The sequence below is a fragment of the Rhinichthys klamathensis genome, unplaced genomic scaffold, assembly GCF_029890125.1.
Source record: "Rhinichthys klamathensis goyatoka isolate OS25496 unplaced genomic scaffold, OSU_Roscu_1.1 h1tg000180l_1, whole genome shotgun sequence".
Lineage (NCBI taxonomy): Eukaryota > Metazoa > Chordata > Actinopteri > Cypriniformes > Leuciscidae > Rhinichthys > Rhinichthys klamathensis.
Window position 1 is genome coordinate 360,015 of NW_026606708.1, and position 20,463 is coordinate 380,477.

A 20,463-nucleotide genomic window follows, 5' to 3' on the forward strand; every position below is an offset into this window, starting at 1 on the left:
CTGTAGGATACTTCTATGTGTGATTAAATTTGATATAGAGAGTTAGAGTCAGTCCTATTCTATTCCTGAAGATCCTCCTTCCTCCAGAGTTTAGATTCAGCCATGCACTATAGCACGTGATTTTCAAATGAACCCCAAAGACCGTGATTAATGCTTCAGGTTTGTTTGATTAGAGAAGAAACCCAAGCTACATTTAGATTCCTGTACCAACCCTGACACATTTTATTATGAAGTTAAAAACTTCACTTGCTGTTGTATATTTCATGTTGTCTCTGCTGGTTTTGTGTGAACCTCCTTTTAAAGCATCTGTGCCCATGTTTGTAAAATGATTTAGCTCAACTTTGTGCATGTGTATATGAATATGTTTGTGCATTTGAGGGCTCTTCTTCTAAAGAGTCGATTTTAAAGCTACGCCACAGGGGATGCGCCTTCAGAGACATAATGACTGTCAGTTTCCCCACAGACATTTAAACGAGAAACTGTTTGATATATCCGCGTGGATTGCATAATTATACAGATAAACTGGTTCTTGAAGGCTGCATGTTTTTGGTTGGCATATCAGAAACTTCCCCATCATCATCATAATGACTAACAGAAATTACAGTAATGTATAGTGATATGTTAGTCATAATTTAATTAAGAATGCCTTTTAAATTCTAATTCCCAAATTTGAGTTGAATTTTCATCAAGGTTGCATTTAAAATCGCTAAAATCTCTGTAAGTGTAGTAATTTTTCATTATTCATAAACATGTTACCATATACATAATACAAAGGGCATTTCCAGAAACATTATATGATATAAATAATAAATGTCTGAAATGCCAACTATGAAAATGTGTTCATATTTTCATTTTAGGGCCCATGATAGAAGAAAACTTCATTTCCCAGAATGCCACTTCACCAAAAGTCTTTAAAATTAAGCAAATAATCAACATATAACCAATAGGTTAAAATTTTGCCAGTATTTATTTTCGAAATTTACGTGAAAACAATTTGGTGGAAATAGAGACAATTAATGTTGACATATTATGTTTTGTAAAAAAAAAATGTGAGCGCCGATAGACAGAGTTTCTGGAAACTAAGTGAGCTGTCTAAGTAAAGCCGCCAAACACCATGAAGATATCATTAACATACTGAGCAATTAACAGCATCTCTTGTGGCTAGTAAGGTGCAGAATACAAATCTTTTTCTTTCCATCCTGATGATTTCTGATGCATCAAGCCTGTCTCCCTGCCGTCTTGTGGTCCCACGATACAGGAAAGCCATCGCCCTCTCATTCCGATTACACAAATATTTGCATTTGGCATTTACAGCTGATTTCGGCTGCACTCCCTCTGAGCTATGCAATGTTTCCCACACGAATTGAAGGTTTTCTTTCTGTAATGACTGAGTAATAAAATTCACCCTTCTGAGAGGATCCAACACTCACAATATTTACATCTTGACATTTCAATCAGCGGAGTTTGATAAGTTGGTATTAAAAGAGGCAGAGGGGAGACCTCACAGAATCCGCCACTGAAAGAGAAAATATCTCACTACAAAATAGATTCAAAACTGAACGTGAAAAAAAAAAAAAACATTAAAACAATAAATATAATATTATTACATACATATTTATTTATAGTATTAAATAAAATATTTAAAAATGTACTATTGAATAATATATTACATATTAATTTGTTAATAAAATTAAAATTAAATATATGTCTATTCATAAATAATTAAATGATAGACGCAGGACAGATAGAAATGGAGAAAAAAAACGCGACCAGAGAGATGGAGAAGAAGGAGATAGTGGGAGGTGAGAAAGTAAGAAATGAAGAGAAAGAAAGACACAAAGAAACATAACTCCCCTAGGACAAACACAAGCTCTCAGACCCCTGACCCAAACTCCTCTCAGACGCTGTATGTCAGTGCGTGTGTGTGTGTGTGTGTGTGTGTGTGTGTGTGAGAGAGAGAACAACACCCTCCTTCAAACCTTCAGGGGCCATATTGTGGAATCCCATCATGTTGGGAACACAGAAATGAAATGCCCTGTCACTGCAGATAGTGAGATGCATGATGAGAAAGAATATGGTTGAAAGAGCCGTTTCTCAGCTGAGAAGTCGATCTCTCGGGATGTTTGACATTTTCACATTTTGTGCACACACACACACACAGCACAGGCTGTTGACCAGCAGCGTCAGCCCCCGTTTTGACCCAGTCAGGATGGATTAATCTGATGTGAGGTAATGTGTGCAGAGATTGAATTGATTGGCTGTTTCACCCTGTGCTGCCCATCCACTGAAGGACAGAGCCATTCCTTAAAGCAACATAAAGCATGCTCTGTTCTGAAGGATATTCCATTCCAGCACTTTCATGTTTCAACTAAAGGTCATTCCATTCTAACACTTATGTAACATTTGATCATGTTGGTTGGTTCATCTTAGTCCTACAACACAGTGGTTCCATTGCTTAGCCTGTTCCTCGTGCTCTACTGTCGGTTAAGGTCTTTTCACACCAAGTCTGATGCAATTAAAGGGGTCATATAATGCCATTTTTGTACAAGCTAATATGATTCTTTAGGGTCTAAATTAAAAGTTTGTAATATACTTTAATTAAAAATTCTCATTAGTATTGTAAGAAAACAATTATTTTACCTGGTCAAAAACAGCTCTGTTTTCAGCACGCCGTTTCAGTGCATATGCCTTTAATGATAATGTGCTTTGCTCACCCCGCCCCTCTGTTCTGTGCGTACACCGTTTGTAACACAATAACACAATAACCATAACGCGTTGTTCAGTATAAACGTGGAATTATGAATTATATTGAGAACGTCATACATAGAAAACATGCCGTAATGTACCCTGACTGAGTGTAAACCTTAGACGCATTCATTGTGAAGCGTGCAGCTAGCGATTTGCAAAGATTAATATATTAATATAAAGTTTAATAAAACGTTTTACTCACTTCCGTTCTTCTGGTGGTTCAGCAGGAACACGAATATCTGGTACCGATCCTTTTTAGCAATGCTTCTTAGCAAATCCAGCTTTATACTGACCCTCGTTTATAAAGCAGTCTGGTGTGTGAAATGATTCGCGCAAACATGAAAGCATTGACGTTGCTCGTGTGGAATATTCCCTTCGAAAACAAACTCAGCCACTGCGTCTTCAGCGGTTCGGATTTAGGAACATTAAAATGACTGTGTTCGTTATTACACCCAAGAACAGAACACCACAATCGCTTAGACGCCATTCTGCTCATAGACAGTGCTCCAGCATATCAACAATGACCGCGCCTGTCCGCGCAGACTATGATTGACAGCTACCTCATGTGCGAGGGCGGGTCTGTGTTGAAACGCTCCCGTCAATCAACAATCGTGGGAGGGGCGTCCGTTTTATTGACGTCACAAAAACGAACGGCTCGATTTGAGGCAGGGGAAAACATATAAGGAGATTAAAACAAAACCACTGGATGGATTTTTATCATTATATGATGTTTGTGTACAGGCACTGCCAACACACATTTCAGTACAATCAACTTGTAAAAGTGCATGTACCATTATATGACCCCTTTAAATTACACAAAAGTATAACTTTCTTTCACAACAAGTCCAATTCAGAATGTATGTACAATTAAAAAATATATATTTTACTTAATCAGTATTTTTTACTTGTTTTCTAGAAAAAAAATATATTAACATCCTCAAAACAAGATACAAAACTGCATAAGATAGTAAGACTTGTTTTATGCAATATATCTTAAAGTAAGTTTATCTATTTTGTACTTCTTCTTTTTTCTTTTTTTTAAGTAAATACAAAAAAAATTATTTGCCTTTGGCTAAAGAAACCTTTTCAATGGGGTACGAACAATAAACTTACTTTAAAGATATATAGTTTTGAAACTAATTCTAAGTCTTATTATAACCAATTTTGCTAATCTTGTTTTAAGGATGTTTACAAAGCTTTACTGCACTAAAATGAGAAGAAGAAAAAAAATCCCCAGTGTAATTCTCTTACTACCCCAGGTTTCACAGACATGGCTTAAGTCTAGTCCCAGACTAAAATGCATGTTTTAAATGAAAGCAACTTGCCCTGACAAATCTTAAAAAATGTCAGTGCCATTGTCATGTCTCAAGATGCCAACACGCAACACGTTAAGGCATGTTTATAAAAGCTACTTAAATGCCCTAATTGAACTAAGGCTTAATCTAAGCCCTGTCTGTGAAACCGGACCCTCATGGTTTGCTTAAAATGTCATTAAATATTTGGACTTGTTGTGAATAGGTCTTTACTTGTTCACTAATTTGCGTCTCTCTGCACTTGTCTGTCCTGTATCTCTATTATTAGTTATAGAGGAAGTGCAGCAGCAGAACTATGATGTCATGTTATCCATATCCAAAACCTACATTCGGTATAAACTGACTGGAACAAACAGCTTGCTTTTTTTCTTAGAAACTAAAGCCAAAAACTAAGGCACAACTTGCTTTCATGGCCAATAAATCAGGAACAAGCAAGTGAGATTTGGAATAGAGGGCCCAGCACAGATTTAGAGGTTTTATTTTGGGCGCTATTAAAAAAAGCACCCCAAAGCTGCAGTATCGATCTGTGTGCAAGTCCGCATAACTGTCCCTGTACTAAAACTCCCTCCACAAACAGGGATCAGAAGCTTTATACTACCTGACAGTTAGAAGAGTATCCCCCTGTAAACATGATGGCTGATGCTAAGACCCGCTCCAAACATGAAGCGGCATGTTCAGTAGCTCCGGCTAAATTTCATCTGAAGCCTCTGGTGTTTTTTTAGGGTGAAACCCACTAAGCTGTACTGATCCACAATAAACTGTTTTGAATGCTCCAGACAAGGTGGGTGGATTGAAAAGACCAGGAGCGATCTTTGAAAAAAATGAATTCAGACATTTGTTTTTTACTCATTATCACTATTTTGCTTCTTTCTCTAATAGAACTCTGTGTTTTTCTGCTTTGCAATTTCAGCGTTAACGTTTCAAAGGCACGTCTACAAATTTCAAACACTCGGAAAGAGAAAAACACTTTTCATTGATGTGATATTGAGATAGTGAGATGGTGAAGATCTCTGTTAGAATTTCAATCATTTTGATGGCCTAACAAGTAGCCGTCGGGCACCCAGAGCAGTTCTGTTATTAATTTTTTGGTTATGTCTTCTTTTCATCTCTGTGACCCTCAGAGCTTTAATTAAAGTTCACAAAAAATACCGGGAAGCTTGTGTATGTTTCCTGCATAAGAAAAACAGACCTAGATTATTTGAGTAGGCTAAAGTAGTGCTATAAAAATTATTGCTATCATTTTAACTTTTCACTTTAGTACAATTAAATATATATATACAGTGCCCTCCACAATTATTGGCACCCCTGTTTAAGATGTGGTCAAGGACTTCTAAAAATTCTCCTTTTTTTAAAAACAACATATAACCCAAATGCAAAAAAAGAGAAAAATCCAACCTTTTAAGTACATTACTTTGGTGTTAAAAAAAAATAATCACACATTTAGAAAAGAAAAAAAACTTGAAATCATGTGTCCCACAATTATTGGCACCCCTAACGATTACGCTGAAAAATTTAATTGATTTTTTTTTAAATATATTTTTCTGTAGTTGCTAAAGTTGGTCAGGGTATCTAGGAACTTTTAATTAGTAATTCATGACTTCCTGTTTCCCTGGGGTATAAATATGACGTGACACAGAGGCCTAATTCTCTTACCCATTTGTCAACATGGCAAAGACAAGAGAACACACCATTCAAGTAAGGCAGGTGTGTGTCGACCTTCATAAGTCAGGCAATGGCTACAAGAAAATAGCCACTCGCCTTAACTTGCCCGTATCTACAGTCAGAGGTATCATTAAGAAGTTTAAAACAACTGGAACAGTGACAAACAAGGCTGGAAGAGGTCCCAAGTTTATCTTGCCACAACGCACTGTGAGGAGGATGGTAAGAGAAGTAAAAAAAAGTCCTAAGCTCACTGTCACAGAATTGCATCAAAGAGTGGCATCTTGGGGTCACAAAGTCTCCAAAACAACCATCAGACTCTCTACATGCCAACAAGCTGTTTGGGAGGCATGCAAGGAAAAAGCCTTTTCTCACTAACACTCACAAACGTAAACGTCTGGAGTTTGCTAAGCGGCACTGGGACTTCAACTGGGATCGTGTGCTTTGGTCAGATGAGACTAAGATTGAGCTTTTTGGCAACAAACACTCTAAGTGGATCTGGCGTAAAACAAAAGATGAGTATGCCGAAAAGCACCTCATGCCCACCGTGAAGTATGGTGGAGGATCTGTGATGCTGTGGGCCTGTTTCTCTTCCAAAGGCCCTGGGAACCTTGTTAGGGTGCATGGCATTATGAACGCTTTGAACTACCAGGACATTTTAAATAAAAACCTGATGGCCTCTGCCAGAAAGCTGAAGATGGGTCGTCATTGGATCTTTCAGCAGGATAATGATCCAAAACATGTGGCAAAATCTACACAAAAATGGTTCACCAGTCACAAACTCAAGGTCCTCCCATGGCCATCTCAGTCCCCAGACCTCAACCCAATCGAAAACCTGTGGGGCGAGCTGAAGAGGAGAGTGCATAAGAGAGGACCCAGGACACTGGATGATCTAGAAAGATTGTGCAAAGAAGAATGGTCAAAGATCCCTCTCTCTGTGTTCTCCAATCTTGTGAAATGTTATAGGAGGAGATTAAGTGCTGTCTTGTTGGCAAAAGGGGGTTGTACAAATTATTAACATCAGGGGTGCCAATAATTGTGGGACACATGATTTCAAGGTTTTTTTTTTCTAAATGTGTGATTTTTTTTTTTTTACCACCAAAGTAATGTACTTAAATAAAAGGTTGGATTTTTCTCTTTTTTTGCATTTGGGTTATATGTTGTTTTAAAAAAAAGGAGAATTTTTAGAAGTCCTCGACCACATCTTAAACAGGGGTGCCAATAATTGTGGAGGGCACTGTATATAAAAAAAAAAAAAAACTCAACACATAATGCGTGCAATTAATCATGCCCCCTGACCTGTATGTAAATTCCATTAAAAAAATGTTCTTACAACAACCATTTAAGTTAAAAATTTTAACTCACAAGGGATTTTGGTAACACTTTACAATAAGGTTTCATTAGTTAACATTAGTAAACTTCTATAGTTAACATGAACTAAGAATGAACAATTATTTTATTAATCTTATTTAATGTTAATTGCAACATTTAATAATACATCATTAAAATCACATGTTGTGTTTGTTAACATTAGTTAGTGAACTGTGAACATGAACAAATGAACAGCTGGATTTTTATTAACTAACATTAATTGAGATTAATAAATACTGTAAAAAAATGTATTGCTCATTGTTAGTTCATGTTAGTTAATACATTAACTAATGTTAACAAAGTGTTACTGAGATTATCTCATGGCGCTGAGATACTAAAAAACATTGAGAGAAGATGATGAAACATCCATTAAATTATTTTTTAAATGTTATTAATGTCACTAAATTGAAATTAAATATAATACAAATATATACAAATTTAATTGAAATAAAATGTGTTTCACATAATTAATTTGATTTAAAAGTAAAATATCAAATTAATTACATGACAAATTAAAATTGAAATATATTTAAATCATTTATATTGACGACTCAACTATCGCTAAAACATAGCTGTACCTAGCATAATAGCATATGTCTATATGTGGTGAAATGACTGACTGCAGGTGTGCCTGTTTAAATGAGATGCTGACTGCAATGTCATTCAGAGACAAATATTCTTATGAAATGTGTGTGTGTTCTTTGTTGCAGTGCACGTGAAGGCTGGCACATGTGAGGTGATTGCAGCCCACCGCTGCTGTAACAGAAATAAGATTGAGGAGCGATCACAGACGGTTAAGTGTTCCTGCTTCCCGGGACAAGTTGCTGGAACAACAAGGGCTGCACCCTCCTGTGTGGATGGTAAAACAGATCTTCAGATCATTTCAATTCTATTCAGGCAAATGGCACTGGGTTTTAATAATAGCCTAATTCACAAATAGCGTTTGTGCTTAAAATGAACGATAACGACTAAATTTAAATACTCATTGACAGAGCTACTTCAGTGCATTCAGTGTCTAGATGAACTGGAATGTTGGTGCAACTAGCAAATTCACCCCTATATGTATGATGATAAAGATGCAATTGTGCCCTGCATCATTCACTCTTTCTCCCCCGTCTCTTTTCCTCTCATTCTCCGTCTTTCGGTCTCTTTGTCTTCCTCAGCAGCTGTCTGGCTGTTTCATTTAATATTGTGTCAACACTGTCCACTTGACAGAGAAATCGATCGTTATCTTATTTTGCCTGACTGTAAGCTCAGGAAAAAATAGCTCAAGTGTCTCTACACACAGCGCTCTGCGTGAGAGGAAATGTCAAATAAGCCAAGTTTCACCCCATCTCATGCTTCATTCTTACTCTCTGAATCATCTCAAATAACTCCTCATCTGTTTGCCATTTTCTTGCTCCTGAGCTGATCCATGATCCTCTGTGTTTAAAGGGGTCATATCCTATTTTCCTTTTTTCATTTTATGTCTTTCCCTGGAGTCCACTTAGCTTAAGTCAAGGTACAAAAACAGTCTTAATTTATGGGGCTTGAATTTTAATGGAATTAATTACATTAATTATAATTAATTACTAGACGGACGTCTTTGGTTGTTGTGTCACATATTGCATTATAATTGGCACGTTTTTAAGATGACGTGCCAAACAGTTCAACTTTCAAAAATGCATGAAATGAATGAATGAATGAATACTCATTCTGTACTGCCTGCTCTCTGTAAGTGTGACTTTTGTAGTAGTTTTGTACAGTACTTGTCAGGGAGCATGATTAAATTCATTAATGTTTTTTAATTAAGTGTTCTAAATTAACATGTTAAATCGACAGCACTAGTAATTTCGTTTTGCAGGTCAATTTTCCACCCTTTCTCCAACCCTACGAAATTAACAGGCTGCTTTTGCTATGACCTCTAATGCCCTCTTTTATGATTGGCTAACCTTTGTGCATATGCAATAAGGCAGTTACTTTGCAACGCCTGCACTACATTGTGACAAATTCACAAAACAATCCACACTGAGTTGGTTTGGGACCTATACATTTGTAATGTTGAGTTTCTTCAAAATGATGCAGAGGTGTAGGTGCTACACCCAGTCAGGAAGGAACAGCACAACCTTTTGCCTGATTTTTTTTCCCCATTCCCCTATATTCACTGGAAGTGACTGTGTCTGTACTGTATGTACTAACCTAAGTGGTCTTGTCCATGTTCCCTGTGATGTTTGTGTGTGTGTGTAGCATCTATAGTAGCTCAGAAGTGGTGGTGTCAGATGCAGCCGTGTGTGGATGGTGAGGAGTGTAAAGTCCTGCCCGACCTCACGGGCTGGAGCTGCAGCACAGGCAACAAGGTGAAGACCACCAAGGTTAGTATACACACCCACCCACACTCACACACACATACTGTACATGATACACGTACACTTCAAAACATGAGGACTGTCCTTTTGGCCTGAGGATGCAGTGACTTTGAAAGCTGTCAGGGTCATTTAAACTCCCATTTCTGAATGAATAAACAGAAAACACACAAGAGATTAATTTTATTAGATACAATTTTTGGCATTAGCATATTGCTGATCTAATACTGCAACACTCCAGGATAAAATACATATCACACACAAATATTAGAATCAGAAGCACGTGCCCCCTCAGGTTTTTGAGCCAAATGGATTTGTATGCAGCTTCCAGAAGACAAAAAATATATATTTTTACATTTGATAATTAAGACTTTGAAACGTACGATCACACCGGTGTGATTAGAAATGTTCAATGCGTCACGTCATCAACTGCTAAATTCAAATTGCGTTCGCGCTTTGGCTGGCGCTGAGCCAGAGACAGCGCTCATCATATATCACAACTGTTCAGTGTTTTTAACCATATAATGTTTATTTTATGTTTCTGTCTGACATTTAAATACGCATAAATACTTGCAAAAAAACATTCATAGTTTGTAAAGAAGACAGTACACTGATGTCTATGGATGAGGCATTAATCCTTCGAAATAGCCTAATTTGACAACGTGTTTTGTTGATTTTTATTGATACTTATCGGCCGAACACAGCGTAGTACGCTTGGCTATGGAGGACGTTAGGTTTGCAGGACTTCAAAGAACAGTCTCTGGTTCACAAAAAGCTCTTTACAACACCGAGATGAGGTGCAGTTTGCCCTGCGGTGTCAGTGCTTAAAGGTGCTCTATGTAACTTTTCTACTAAAATGAATCCTTTTTTTATTGCCTGTGTGTGAAGGGGTTGTAATCACACATTAAAATGATCCACTTGTCGAGTTTTGCTATTACCTCTGAAGGCCAGTATTCCTATTTCTATGTGAAGTCTCCGGGTCGGATTTACCGCGAAATCCAACGGATGTGACGTGCATGTGCGCTCCCGAGCCTCTCTCCTTATATACAGTCTATTGTAGACGGTCAGGGAGTTACGTCCGGTTAAAGGCGCAAGTTTTTTGGCTTATATCTTAGTCAGTCAATCTTTGATCAATATTCCCAAGACTCTAATCGTTGATTAGTGCTGGACGGGGCCTTTCGAACGAGCCGACCCCCGAGGTCCAACTCGCCCGGCTCCCCGAGTTATAGCCGTTCGAAATCGGGGGTCCCAGCGAACGGCGATCCGGTAGGGGGCATCCCCGAGGCCCGCCACTCTAGCGTTCGGGCAAGGGTTCCCCTGGGACCTCCTCCCCCGAATTTGAGCTCTCTGGGTCTTTGCGTTCCAGAGATACGAGCGATTTTCTTCTGAGATCGTGACGTCACCGGCGTCCGCAATTTTGCAGCGCGCCCGATGGTTTTCTGCTAATATCTCCGCGAAAACACCACCAAAAACTATGGAACTTATATGGTTCTTTTCAGCTCGACTAGATGGTCCCAACGAGCTCGGTGCTCGCCGAATCCGTCAAGTATTCGCCGAGATATTTGCATAATAGACAGTATTGTCTATGAGTTCGAGTTTGAGCCCGAGCGCTCTTGTAAAATTTGGTTGCAATCTGAAACATCACCACTAGAGGCCGCTAAAAGTTACGTAGAGCACCTTTAATGCTTTAATTGAATTAATTTCTATAAGCTACAGAATACGAGAAAGGTCGATGCAGGACTTATAGTCCTAATATTCCTAATAATTTGGAATAGCGCCAGTAAATGCGTTAATAATGTATTATTACTCCCTCCAAGTGCATACCCCCTCAAAATACTAAGTGCATGACGACCCTGATTAGAACTCATAATTGACATTATCTCACTTTGTTCATCATCTATATTTTTTTGCATTGATTGCCCTCTCTGTGAAAGATTCAAGCAATGCTGCCTTATAATGTGGCTAAAAGAAGGTGTTTGTCAGTATTTAAAATATTGTCTAGGTAGGCAACTCACTATTTGGAACAAAGCCTCTGTCTTTCTTTCTCTCAGTGACCTAATTCTTCTTGTTGTGAACACGCTCTGTACCATACCTTAGGAGTTCATGTGGAGAGAGCCTGAAGTTTGTTGGAACTGACATCAAACACAGTAGAGCCTGATTTAGGGGGGAAAAAAGAAGAACAAAACAGAGAAAGAGAGACAACCCCTTTTTTATCCTGCCAATAAAGCTTCTTGAATCTTGACAAAGAGAGACAGAGACAAAGAAAGAGAGAGACAAGCCAAGCAACAAACACACAAGCACTTATGTTATGAGTGACAGATGTGAAGTGACTGACTCAGACTCTTCTCAACAGAAAAAGTCAAAGGCAGAACAAAGCAGTAAATAAAATGAAGTGACCAGAAGACATGATGTCAAGATTTATTGTGATCTTTATAGTCACTGGAGAGCAGGGTAAAACGAACTCTTGCCAAGCGGAAAATTCGAGGAAAAATGTTTTAAAACGTTTTTACCTTAGGAATACCAATATATATTTATATATTGAGAAATAAATAAATATATATATATATATATATATATATATATATATATATTCATGGCCAGAAATTATGGTAGTCATTACATTTATTTATGGTAGATTTTGTCACTTCACCTGAAATTGGTGTGACAGAAAGTCATTTTGGACTCTACTGGAGAGGAAGTATCTGGGACTGGCACCCAAATTAAGCACGCACAACTACAATTATTATTATAATTATTATATTAAATGCTAGAAGAGGCCTATGTATTTTTCATACTCTGCAGTTAGAAATACTGAAAACCTCTCCAATTAAAAGTTTCAACAGAAATAAATTCTCTAGACTTCCTTGGTCTTTTCATTTTTTTCAACGTTGTGAACAACACATGGAGACGTTTTCATACATTGCCTTAAAAAATAGTCATGGTGATTTCATTATTTTTTTTTTCATGGCAAAAAATAAAACAGGGGAGGAAAACAGAATTGAAGGAGAGAGTCTGGTTTGATCAATGACTGATAAGCTATGTGTGCCGCCAAACCTCTAATAAAACACACACACACACACACACACACACACACACACACACACACACACACACACACACACACACACACAACACTGATCCATATTTCATCACAGTGAATTCATGTGAGCCTACATGTGTGTGATGAACTGTACTTGAATGTGTGTGATGTTTCTTTAGATGAAGTGAAATCTGTACTTTATAAATGAAAATCCAAAACGAACAGAAGTGTATGTGCGTATGTGTTCTTGTTCTTGTACTACTTTGGACCATCCACACACATCTCACACACACACATTCTGCCTCTTTCTCTATGGGTAGATGTTGGTCCCAGAATGTAGACAATATCTGGATCAAAGCTTATTGTTAGTAGTTCTTGATAACAATAATCTGTGCAAAAAAAAACAAAAAAAATCATAAAGACTTTTGTCTCTTTTGGCTTAGGTGCGCAAGCAAGCACCTACAGTTCTGACAAACACCCAGAACACCCTAACTGCATAGCAACAAGCTGAAAACCACCCAAATTCAATTTATATTATAATTTGTATGTCTTTTTTATAGAAAAAACAACAACTTTATTTACTTTATAAATCATTTTATAAAGATTTGAGGGCATTCCCAGAGGTTTTATCAGGTCTTTTAAAAGTAGTTACATAAACCCACACAACCGCATTAATTCTCATTACAGATGCAACTGTGTTCAAAATGAGACCTACAGCACTGAACCTTCAGCACTTTAACTCTCTCCGAAATGCTTTAAAGGGAACTCAATTCTCTGTTTGTACTCAGAATTGGACCACCTACTGGTCAAAACTTTTAACCATGATTAATAAGTGAACTTATGCACACCTGATACATAAAGCTAAAAGAAAGAATCAAGGGATAGAAGCGCAGGTCTGTCAAAAATAAGAGAGGAGAAAAAAAGAGTTGCTTTGATCAATTATGGATGTTTAAAATGATTGATCGGCATGGTAACTGTTCGATGCCAGCACACCTCTTGCAATATAAAACTTGCCAAATCTGAAAGAGACACCGGGACAGAAAGAGGAAGAGTGAGAGGGTGGATCAAGTATCGGGCATTGTGCCATGGCACTCTCTTCAGTCGTCCCTCTGTGCCAACTTGGAAGGCAAGGTGCCAGGCTCTAAATGAATGAGTTTGCTTGGGCGCCAACTGTTTCACCCACTGCTCCAGCGGACCATGCCCATCAGCAGCCAGGACAACAAGTCAGCGCAGATAAATGTCAAGCATTAATGAAATCTGTACTAATAGAGATGGAGAATCAGACAACTTGTTCCTCTGTACAAAATAGGGCAGTAGTTCATAAGGATTCATTTTTGGGGGTTATTGGAGTCAGATGTGCTGGTAAACAAAGGTGCAGGTGTGTCTAATGGGAAAACACCAAAGTGTCAAACCTAAATTCTTTCTCGTTCTCTATTTCAGGTGACCCGATAGTTCTACGCTCCACGGAACCATCGGACCCAACTTACTGGGACAAAAGTGCTGAAAGTGAAGACTAATAGACACCATTGAGCTTCAGCTAACAGGATCGATCAGTATTAGTCGTACGACGATTATTTCGGAATAGACTGATCTCCAGAAATATATCCACCATAAACATTAGGACCATCCTAAAAAGTTAATGTGTCCTCCTCAATGGACCCCCTGGCCTTCCGGACGCTTGATCTTCTGGGTGTGGATCTATAGCTGCTGGAATGTATTGGCTGGGGGGTCTCGATGTACGTATGCAGTTGTTTCTTTTTTGTTTTTGTTTTATACAAAAGATGTTTGGATCATCTACACCAGTGCGACCCAATGGAGTTTAAGCTCTTCAGCAACATGTTCTCCTTCCTTGCCCTTCAGTTCTTCCCAAAGTTCCATGATCATTCCTGCGCTACCTAATCAGAAGGTCCAATCATTCCTTGCGGAATCTTTGAAACAGCATTTAAACATGTAAAATCGATCTGGACCTCTAACGGACTGTATATTGTTTGTTTCTAAATTAAAGCTTTTCAGCCCCACAGTCTGAAATAACAGAATAGATGTACCAGTATATTCTAGAACATGTAAAAGTGTAAAAGATCAAAGTGTTATTCTCAAAACAAGCAGAATAAAGTTTATTAAGGTTATAAGGTTATCACTTTTATTATCAATGTTTTTATCCAGCCTCGTAACTGCTATTGAGTACATGTGTCAGTATTATATTCAATAATTAAACATGTCGAAAAGAATTTTTCTCCATACTCTGATTTCAGAGGCTGCAAGCTAGTGAAACCTAATGGCTTATTGTGCCACAAATAACATGATTTATTTATTTACTTTTCCTCCACTGTACTGATACATGGGAAAATAACATAATCAGCATTATATACAGTATATGTATCATGTTTTCTGACCTTTACGCCTGAAGACAAAACCGCAGTCACTCCAAATGCACACCCTCATGTTTCAAAAGGAACTGAAATAATTCTTTGCAGTGTAAACATTATGCTCTCTCTGTCTTTGCCTTTCTGACAACAAATTGCATTTTGTATTTGTCTAATCGAACGCTTGAATCTGTTCAATGCACAGGCAATTTAGTTTCGAGGAAATCCTGAGAGTGTTTGTGCGCATGTCATCAAGAGATTAGAGAAATTAGCCCAAAATAAAATTCATAAATACCAACCACAATGGCAGCATAGAGAGAGGCATAAAGATAGATATTTGAAAGTGAAATGATGCATAGGCCGTGTATGGAGATGCATGCTGATATCGTAATACATGATATCATGAAACACACACCCACAGGCGCACGTACACTGAAGCTCACCGCAGCAGAAAGACTGTGAGTTTTAAAATTCAACAGGAACATTGTGGAATAATAATAGGCGCAGCTCACTTCTAAAGCATCTGGGATGGTTGGGCTACCTTGAATCAGTAGGAATCTGGCAAAATACAAACAGGTGAACAAAGCTGAGCGCATATTGTCAGACGCACTGTCTATCTCTCACTCGCACACACCAGGAAATGACACGTCACCCTGGGATGTAGGTGTTGAGACTTGGTGCCGCTTATGCAAATACAACTTGCAGATTTAATGAAGTCTGACGGCAGAGGGAAAAGGCCAGGAGAGATACCATACACACTCTGACAGCACTGACAAAAATAAAATATGAGCTATATGAATAAATAAGAAAGAAAGAAGACAAGAGGGAAAGGGGGGAGAATCGTCACACAGTTGTTGCTTGACTGTGTGTGTGCATGAAGCACATTGCATTTGTGTATGAAAGTGCGTACATAATACCCAAATACTCGCATGTATAAATGTGCTGAGATGTGACTACTGTATGATGGGTGTGCATAACAATTTTGTAGGCTAATGATGTAGGTGAAATATATGTTTACATTTGCAAAATAGTATACAATAATAGTATAGAGGTGTTCCAAGAGTACCCAATTTTTACTGACTCTGCAGGTTACATAGTTACGCCAGTAGCTGGAGACAAGCTGCTGCCTTTAAGAACAAGTCATTGAGTCATTCAGTCAACCGATTTGTTCTCGGACAAAACAAGCAACTGTCATTATCAGTGAGTCTTTGTATCATTCACTAAACCGATTCGTCCAAAAACACTGGGTCAGAACTAAACTCTGCTATTGTGTGTTGTTAGATAATTCAGTTTTGACTTCGTTTGGAACTATTTTCATGGAACTTGAAATACTGTCTAAAACGTTGTGTAACATTAACCTATTGTGTATTGGACTGTTATACTGTAAGCAATATCACACTCAAAGTTATTTTGTTGTTCTGAATTCAGCAGGGCTTTGATTATCTAAAGCCGAATCACATCCACGGTGATATTCAGAACTGCATTCTTGCTTTTTGAGATATAGCTCAATTAATATGCTTTTTTAATATTATAAATTACTTTATAAATTATCAATTACTATTAATATAAACGTTGTACTTTTAAAATGCAAATATTATTGAATAAATTAGCATATAATTATATACTTTATCTACCCAATAAAGTGGGTAGATAATCAAAAACATCTGTAGATTATAGCATTATCACCATCACACACACATAGCTACAAAAAGAGGCAGATGAATGCATACTTGATGAATGCATACTTGTGAAAGAGGCAGATGAATGCATACTAATCATGATTTATCTGGCTGTATCATGTAAGTGTGTCTCCCACTATTCTGAAGTTTAACATCGATGCCCTACATAACTGTTCGCTGATAAAAACGCATCATTCCTCATTATTTTCATATCAGCCAGGCAGATGAACAATAATGGAGGAAAGTTTAGATAGAGATTGAAAATGTTGTCTTTTGCACCAAAACACTGGTTGGGGCTTTAATGCTGTTCGGCTAAATTGTGATGCATTAATAGCAATTTCCCAGCACACAAGTACACACACACACCAAATGATATGTATGTGTGTGAGGAAGGGAGGGAGAGAGAGAGAGGTTTTGTCACATACAGTATCCTGATGCCTATAGCAATGTCTGAAAGGACATTCATTTTTCAAGAGTAGCAGAAATGGAAGGTTTCAGCCCAAAATCGGAAAGTGACGATAAATGTTTGTGACCTGCAGTTGGCTCTTAACATTCTCACAGAAGAGTCTTCCCTCCAGAGACCCGAGAGGGTTGTGGTGTTCAGAACAACAGAGACAAGCCAATAGGTGAATTGGGTGTATGCCACTGACAACAAGGATAAAAGAAACATCAAGTAATCCTGAGGAGAAATCTTTCTGTCTGCTCGTGGGTACAAGCCCCTGTAGCATAATAATGCGAGAGGACACCAAGATCTTTTTGAGGAGGGAAACGCTGCAAAGCTAAATCTAGTAGATCTTAATAATTCAGCTGGCATCATGGTAACATTTATCTGACCCCTCTGTCATTCTACTGTTCCATATTCCACAAGACACAAACATCCCCATCAAACTAACATGTTTGTGAACATTAATTATTCATTAATAGTAGTACTAAATCTGGTACTGAGGTGGACTGAAAAAAATGTTGTTCGTTTTTTTTCTTTGGGGTCATACTCTGGTGAAAACAATAATGTGCCTTATGTGGGCTGGTTGCTTCAGGTTTTGCCTACATTGTGGGGACGGAATGGCTCCACAAGGATAGTAAAACCTGAAATAACCTACATGATGAGGGCCAAACAACAATCCTCACAAGGAAATTGTTGTAACAAACATACTAAATAATGTCTTAATGCAGAAAGGTTATGTGAGGGTTACATTTAAGGTGAGGGGATAGAAAATATCATTAGCTCAGCATTAGAAATCATTGGAAAGTCGTATTATAGAAAAAAACAACATTTGTTAACATTTGTTAATCGTGAACTATGAGCAACAACACTTTTAAAGTATTTATCAATCAGGTTAATGTTAATTTACAGTGTTCATTGTTAATTCATGTTGGTTCAGAATACATAATAAATAATGTTAATTTATACAGTTTGATGTTCAAATGTATATGTTGCACATACTGTGTAAATAGTACATTTGAATACATAGTGAGACAATTTTTTACTTACATTTCTGCTGCACTGCAGGACTGTTATGGCCTTTGGCCAAAATATCTTTGAAATATTTGCTATATATGTTGTAAACAGCATGGCACAGTAAATATATTTTTCAAATTGAACATATGTTTATTTTAACGATAAAGACACTACCAAAGCAAAAGATATTACAAAATACATTTCCAATCTTAAAATACATTTTGTGTAAATGCAAAATGTGTGTTTTGTTAATAAACATTTTGGTTAAAAATATAATAAGAAAAAATTACTTTAAAATTAAATTACTACAACATATTGAAAATACATCAAATATATGTATTGTGCTAATATTTGATTATATTTTATTATTCATAATACATGCTATTTCATCTTATTTTTCTGCTCACATTATTATTTACAATTTTTCATCAATTTACTCATTTTAATCATGACTGGCGATTTTTTTTATTTTTTTTTAAATAAATTTAGGGTGAAAAAGTCAATGAAAAGAAGCTTAGACTCTTTAAAAAGTCACATTTGGTCTAAATTTGGTCATGTGCTCAATTAAATTACATGAACTATATATATATATATATTGTGAGGGAAATCCATGCTGAGAATGTTGTTGATTCAGTGACAGACATAAAATATTAACAGCAGCACAAGAGGCTTAAAATGGCAAGTCTAAAATAAACAGCCTCTATCTGAGTCACATCTACGGGTTTATAGGCCAGACTGCTGCTGGCACACATGAAGCTTCCCTTCACTCATCTTTAAGTACCTGAGTCTGTACTCAGATTCCTTGACGTTTGCCGAATATGTGCCACTGGCATGCAGAAAATAGTTCAGTATGTGAGGGTTTGTAGTTCCTGATGCTCTAATCTGGTCCTGTAGGACTCGCCGAGCTAATACGACTCCAGTGGTCACATTCCTTCACATGCTGCCAACAATCTCCTCTGCTGTGATCCAGAGCTGGAGTTTAATCCTGTGGTCTAATCGCCTAATTAATACTGTGGTTTACGCTGGACTTTATGCTATGGTGTTATGTTGCACTTTTAAGTTTTATGATGCATTAAATGGAGTTCAGTGGTGCATCTTGGTCTGCAGTTGATGTAGTTTAGTGCTGTCTTGTGCTCTAGTTTATTCATGCAGACCATTGCTCTATAGTCTAATGCAGTGTAATATTATAGAATAATCTCATTTGCCCAGTGCTTACACATTTACACACCCTATTTAAATTTGTTGTGATTATCATATACCAGGACACTAGTGCTATTTAGCATCACACAGTCCAGTGTGCGTGTGTGTGTGTGAACAGATGGCCCCGTCACAGAGCCATTAGCACTGAAGAGGATCAGTACAGAGCAACAGATGAACTGAATGACTGAAAGAGAGAGAAAAGGGGGAAAACAATGAGAAGATGAGGGAGATACAAAGATTTAACTTTGCAACTTTAAATTTGGTCCAGAGTATATAGACCTTAGTGTGCTGCCAACGTTTTCTGCATTCATCTTTTTACTTACCCAAAAAGCTCATTGTGGTTTATGGCAACCGGCGTCTGCGGACCCCCAGGGGTATCTGTGTAAAATAAAAAAAAATAAAAAAAATGTAAATACATTTTTTAATTAAATGGTTAGTTTGCCCAAAAAAGAAAATTCTGTCATCATTTACTCACTCTCATGTCATTCCAATCCTGTAAGAATTTCATCTTTGGAACACAAACGAAGCTCTTTTTAATGAAATCGGAGAGATTTCTGTCCCTCCAACTGATACTTTGACACTTCGAAAAGTTCACAAATAGATCGTAAAACTAATCCATATGAACTGTGCGGTTTAGTTGAAATATTCTGAAGAGTCACGATAGCTTTATATGATGAACAGATTTAATTTAGGCTTTTATTTACATGAACATTCATCAACGCACACATCAGTTGTGGTAAATGGAAACTCAGGCATGCTTGCTTGACGTGCGAGAACCAATGAGGTTCATTCTCATGTTACGCAGCACATTGAGCTTCTGCAAGAACAAATGAGGTTTGTTCCTGCACGTCAAGCAGGTTCAGTTGAGCTTCTGTTCATGTTTGCTGATCAATGTTTATATGTAAATAAAATCATATTTACAGGGCCGGCCCTGCTTTTTTTTTTTTTTAGATGACTTAAACAAGTGACATAAATTAATGAATGAATGAATATGAATGAATGAATAATTCAAGAAAATTATAATTCCATGATCAATATACCGGCCAACAACTGTTGCTGTGTCTGCCAGCGTTTAAGTCATGCGCATAATCTAGACACCTCGCGCGTGCATCTAGACAATTCGTGCGCAACTGCGCATAGTCACGGTATCAGTTTAAGTTTGAGAAAACAGCCGCAGGGGAACTTAATCTTCTAGGTGTAAGGGCAGCAGTTTGAATAAATAATAAAGATAGCAGTTTGAACTCTTCTCCATTTTATTATACCACACATCAGATCACTAACTCCAAAAC

The 20,463-nt window shown here is 37.5% G+C and overlaps 1 protein-coding gene across 1 annotated transcript in view; it reads left to right on the forward strand.

Annotated features, from left to right (window-relative positions):
- Positions 1 to 14,044, forward strand: part of tafa3b (TAFA chemokine like family member 3b) — a 95,723-nt gene extending 81,679 nt beyond the window's left edge. The window contains exons 3-5 of the mRNA XM_056260906.1: positions 7,802 to 7,951; positions 9,318 to 9,442; positions 13,914 to 14,044. Of these exons, the coding sequence (XP_056116881.1) occupies positions 7,802 to 7,951; positions 9,318 to 9,442; positions 13,914 to 13,925 (287 nt within the window). The 3' untranslated portion in view covers positions 13,926 to 14,044. The remainder of the gene's footprint in view (positions 1 to 7,801; positions 7,952 to 9,317; positions 9,443 to 13,913) is intronic.
- Positions 14,045 to 20,463: the final 6,419 nt, after the last annotated feature.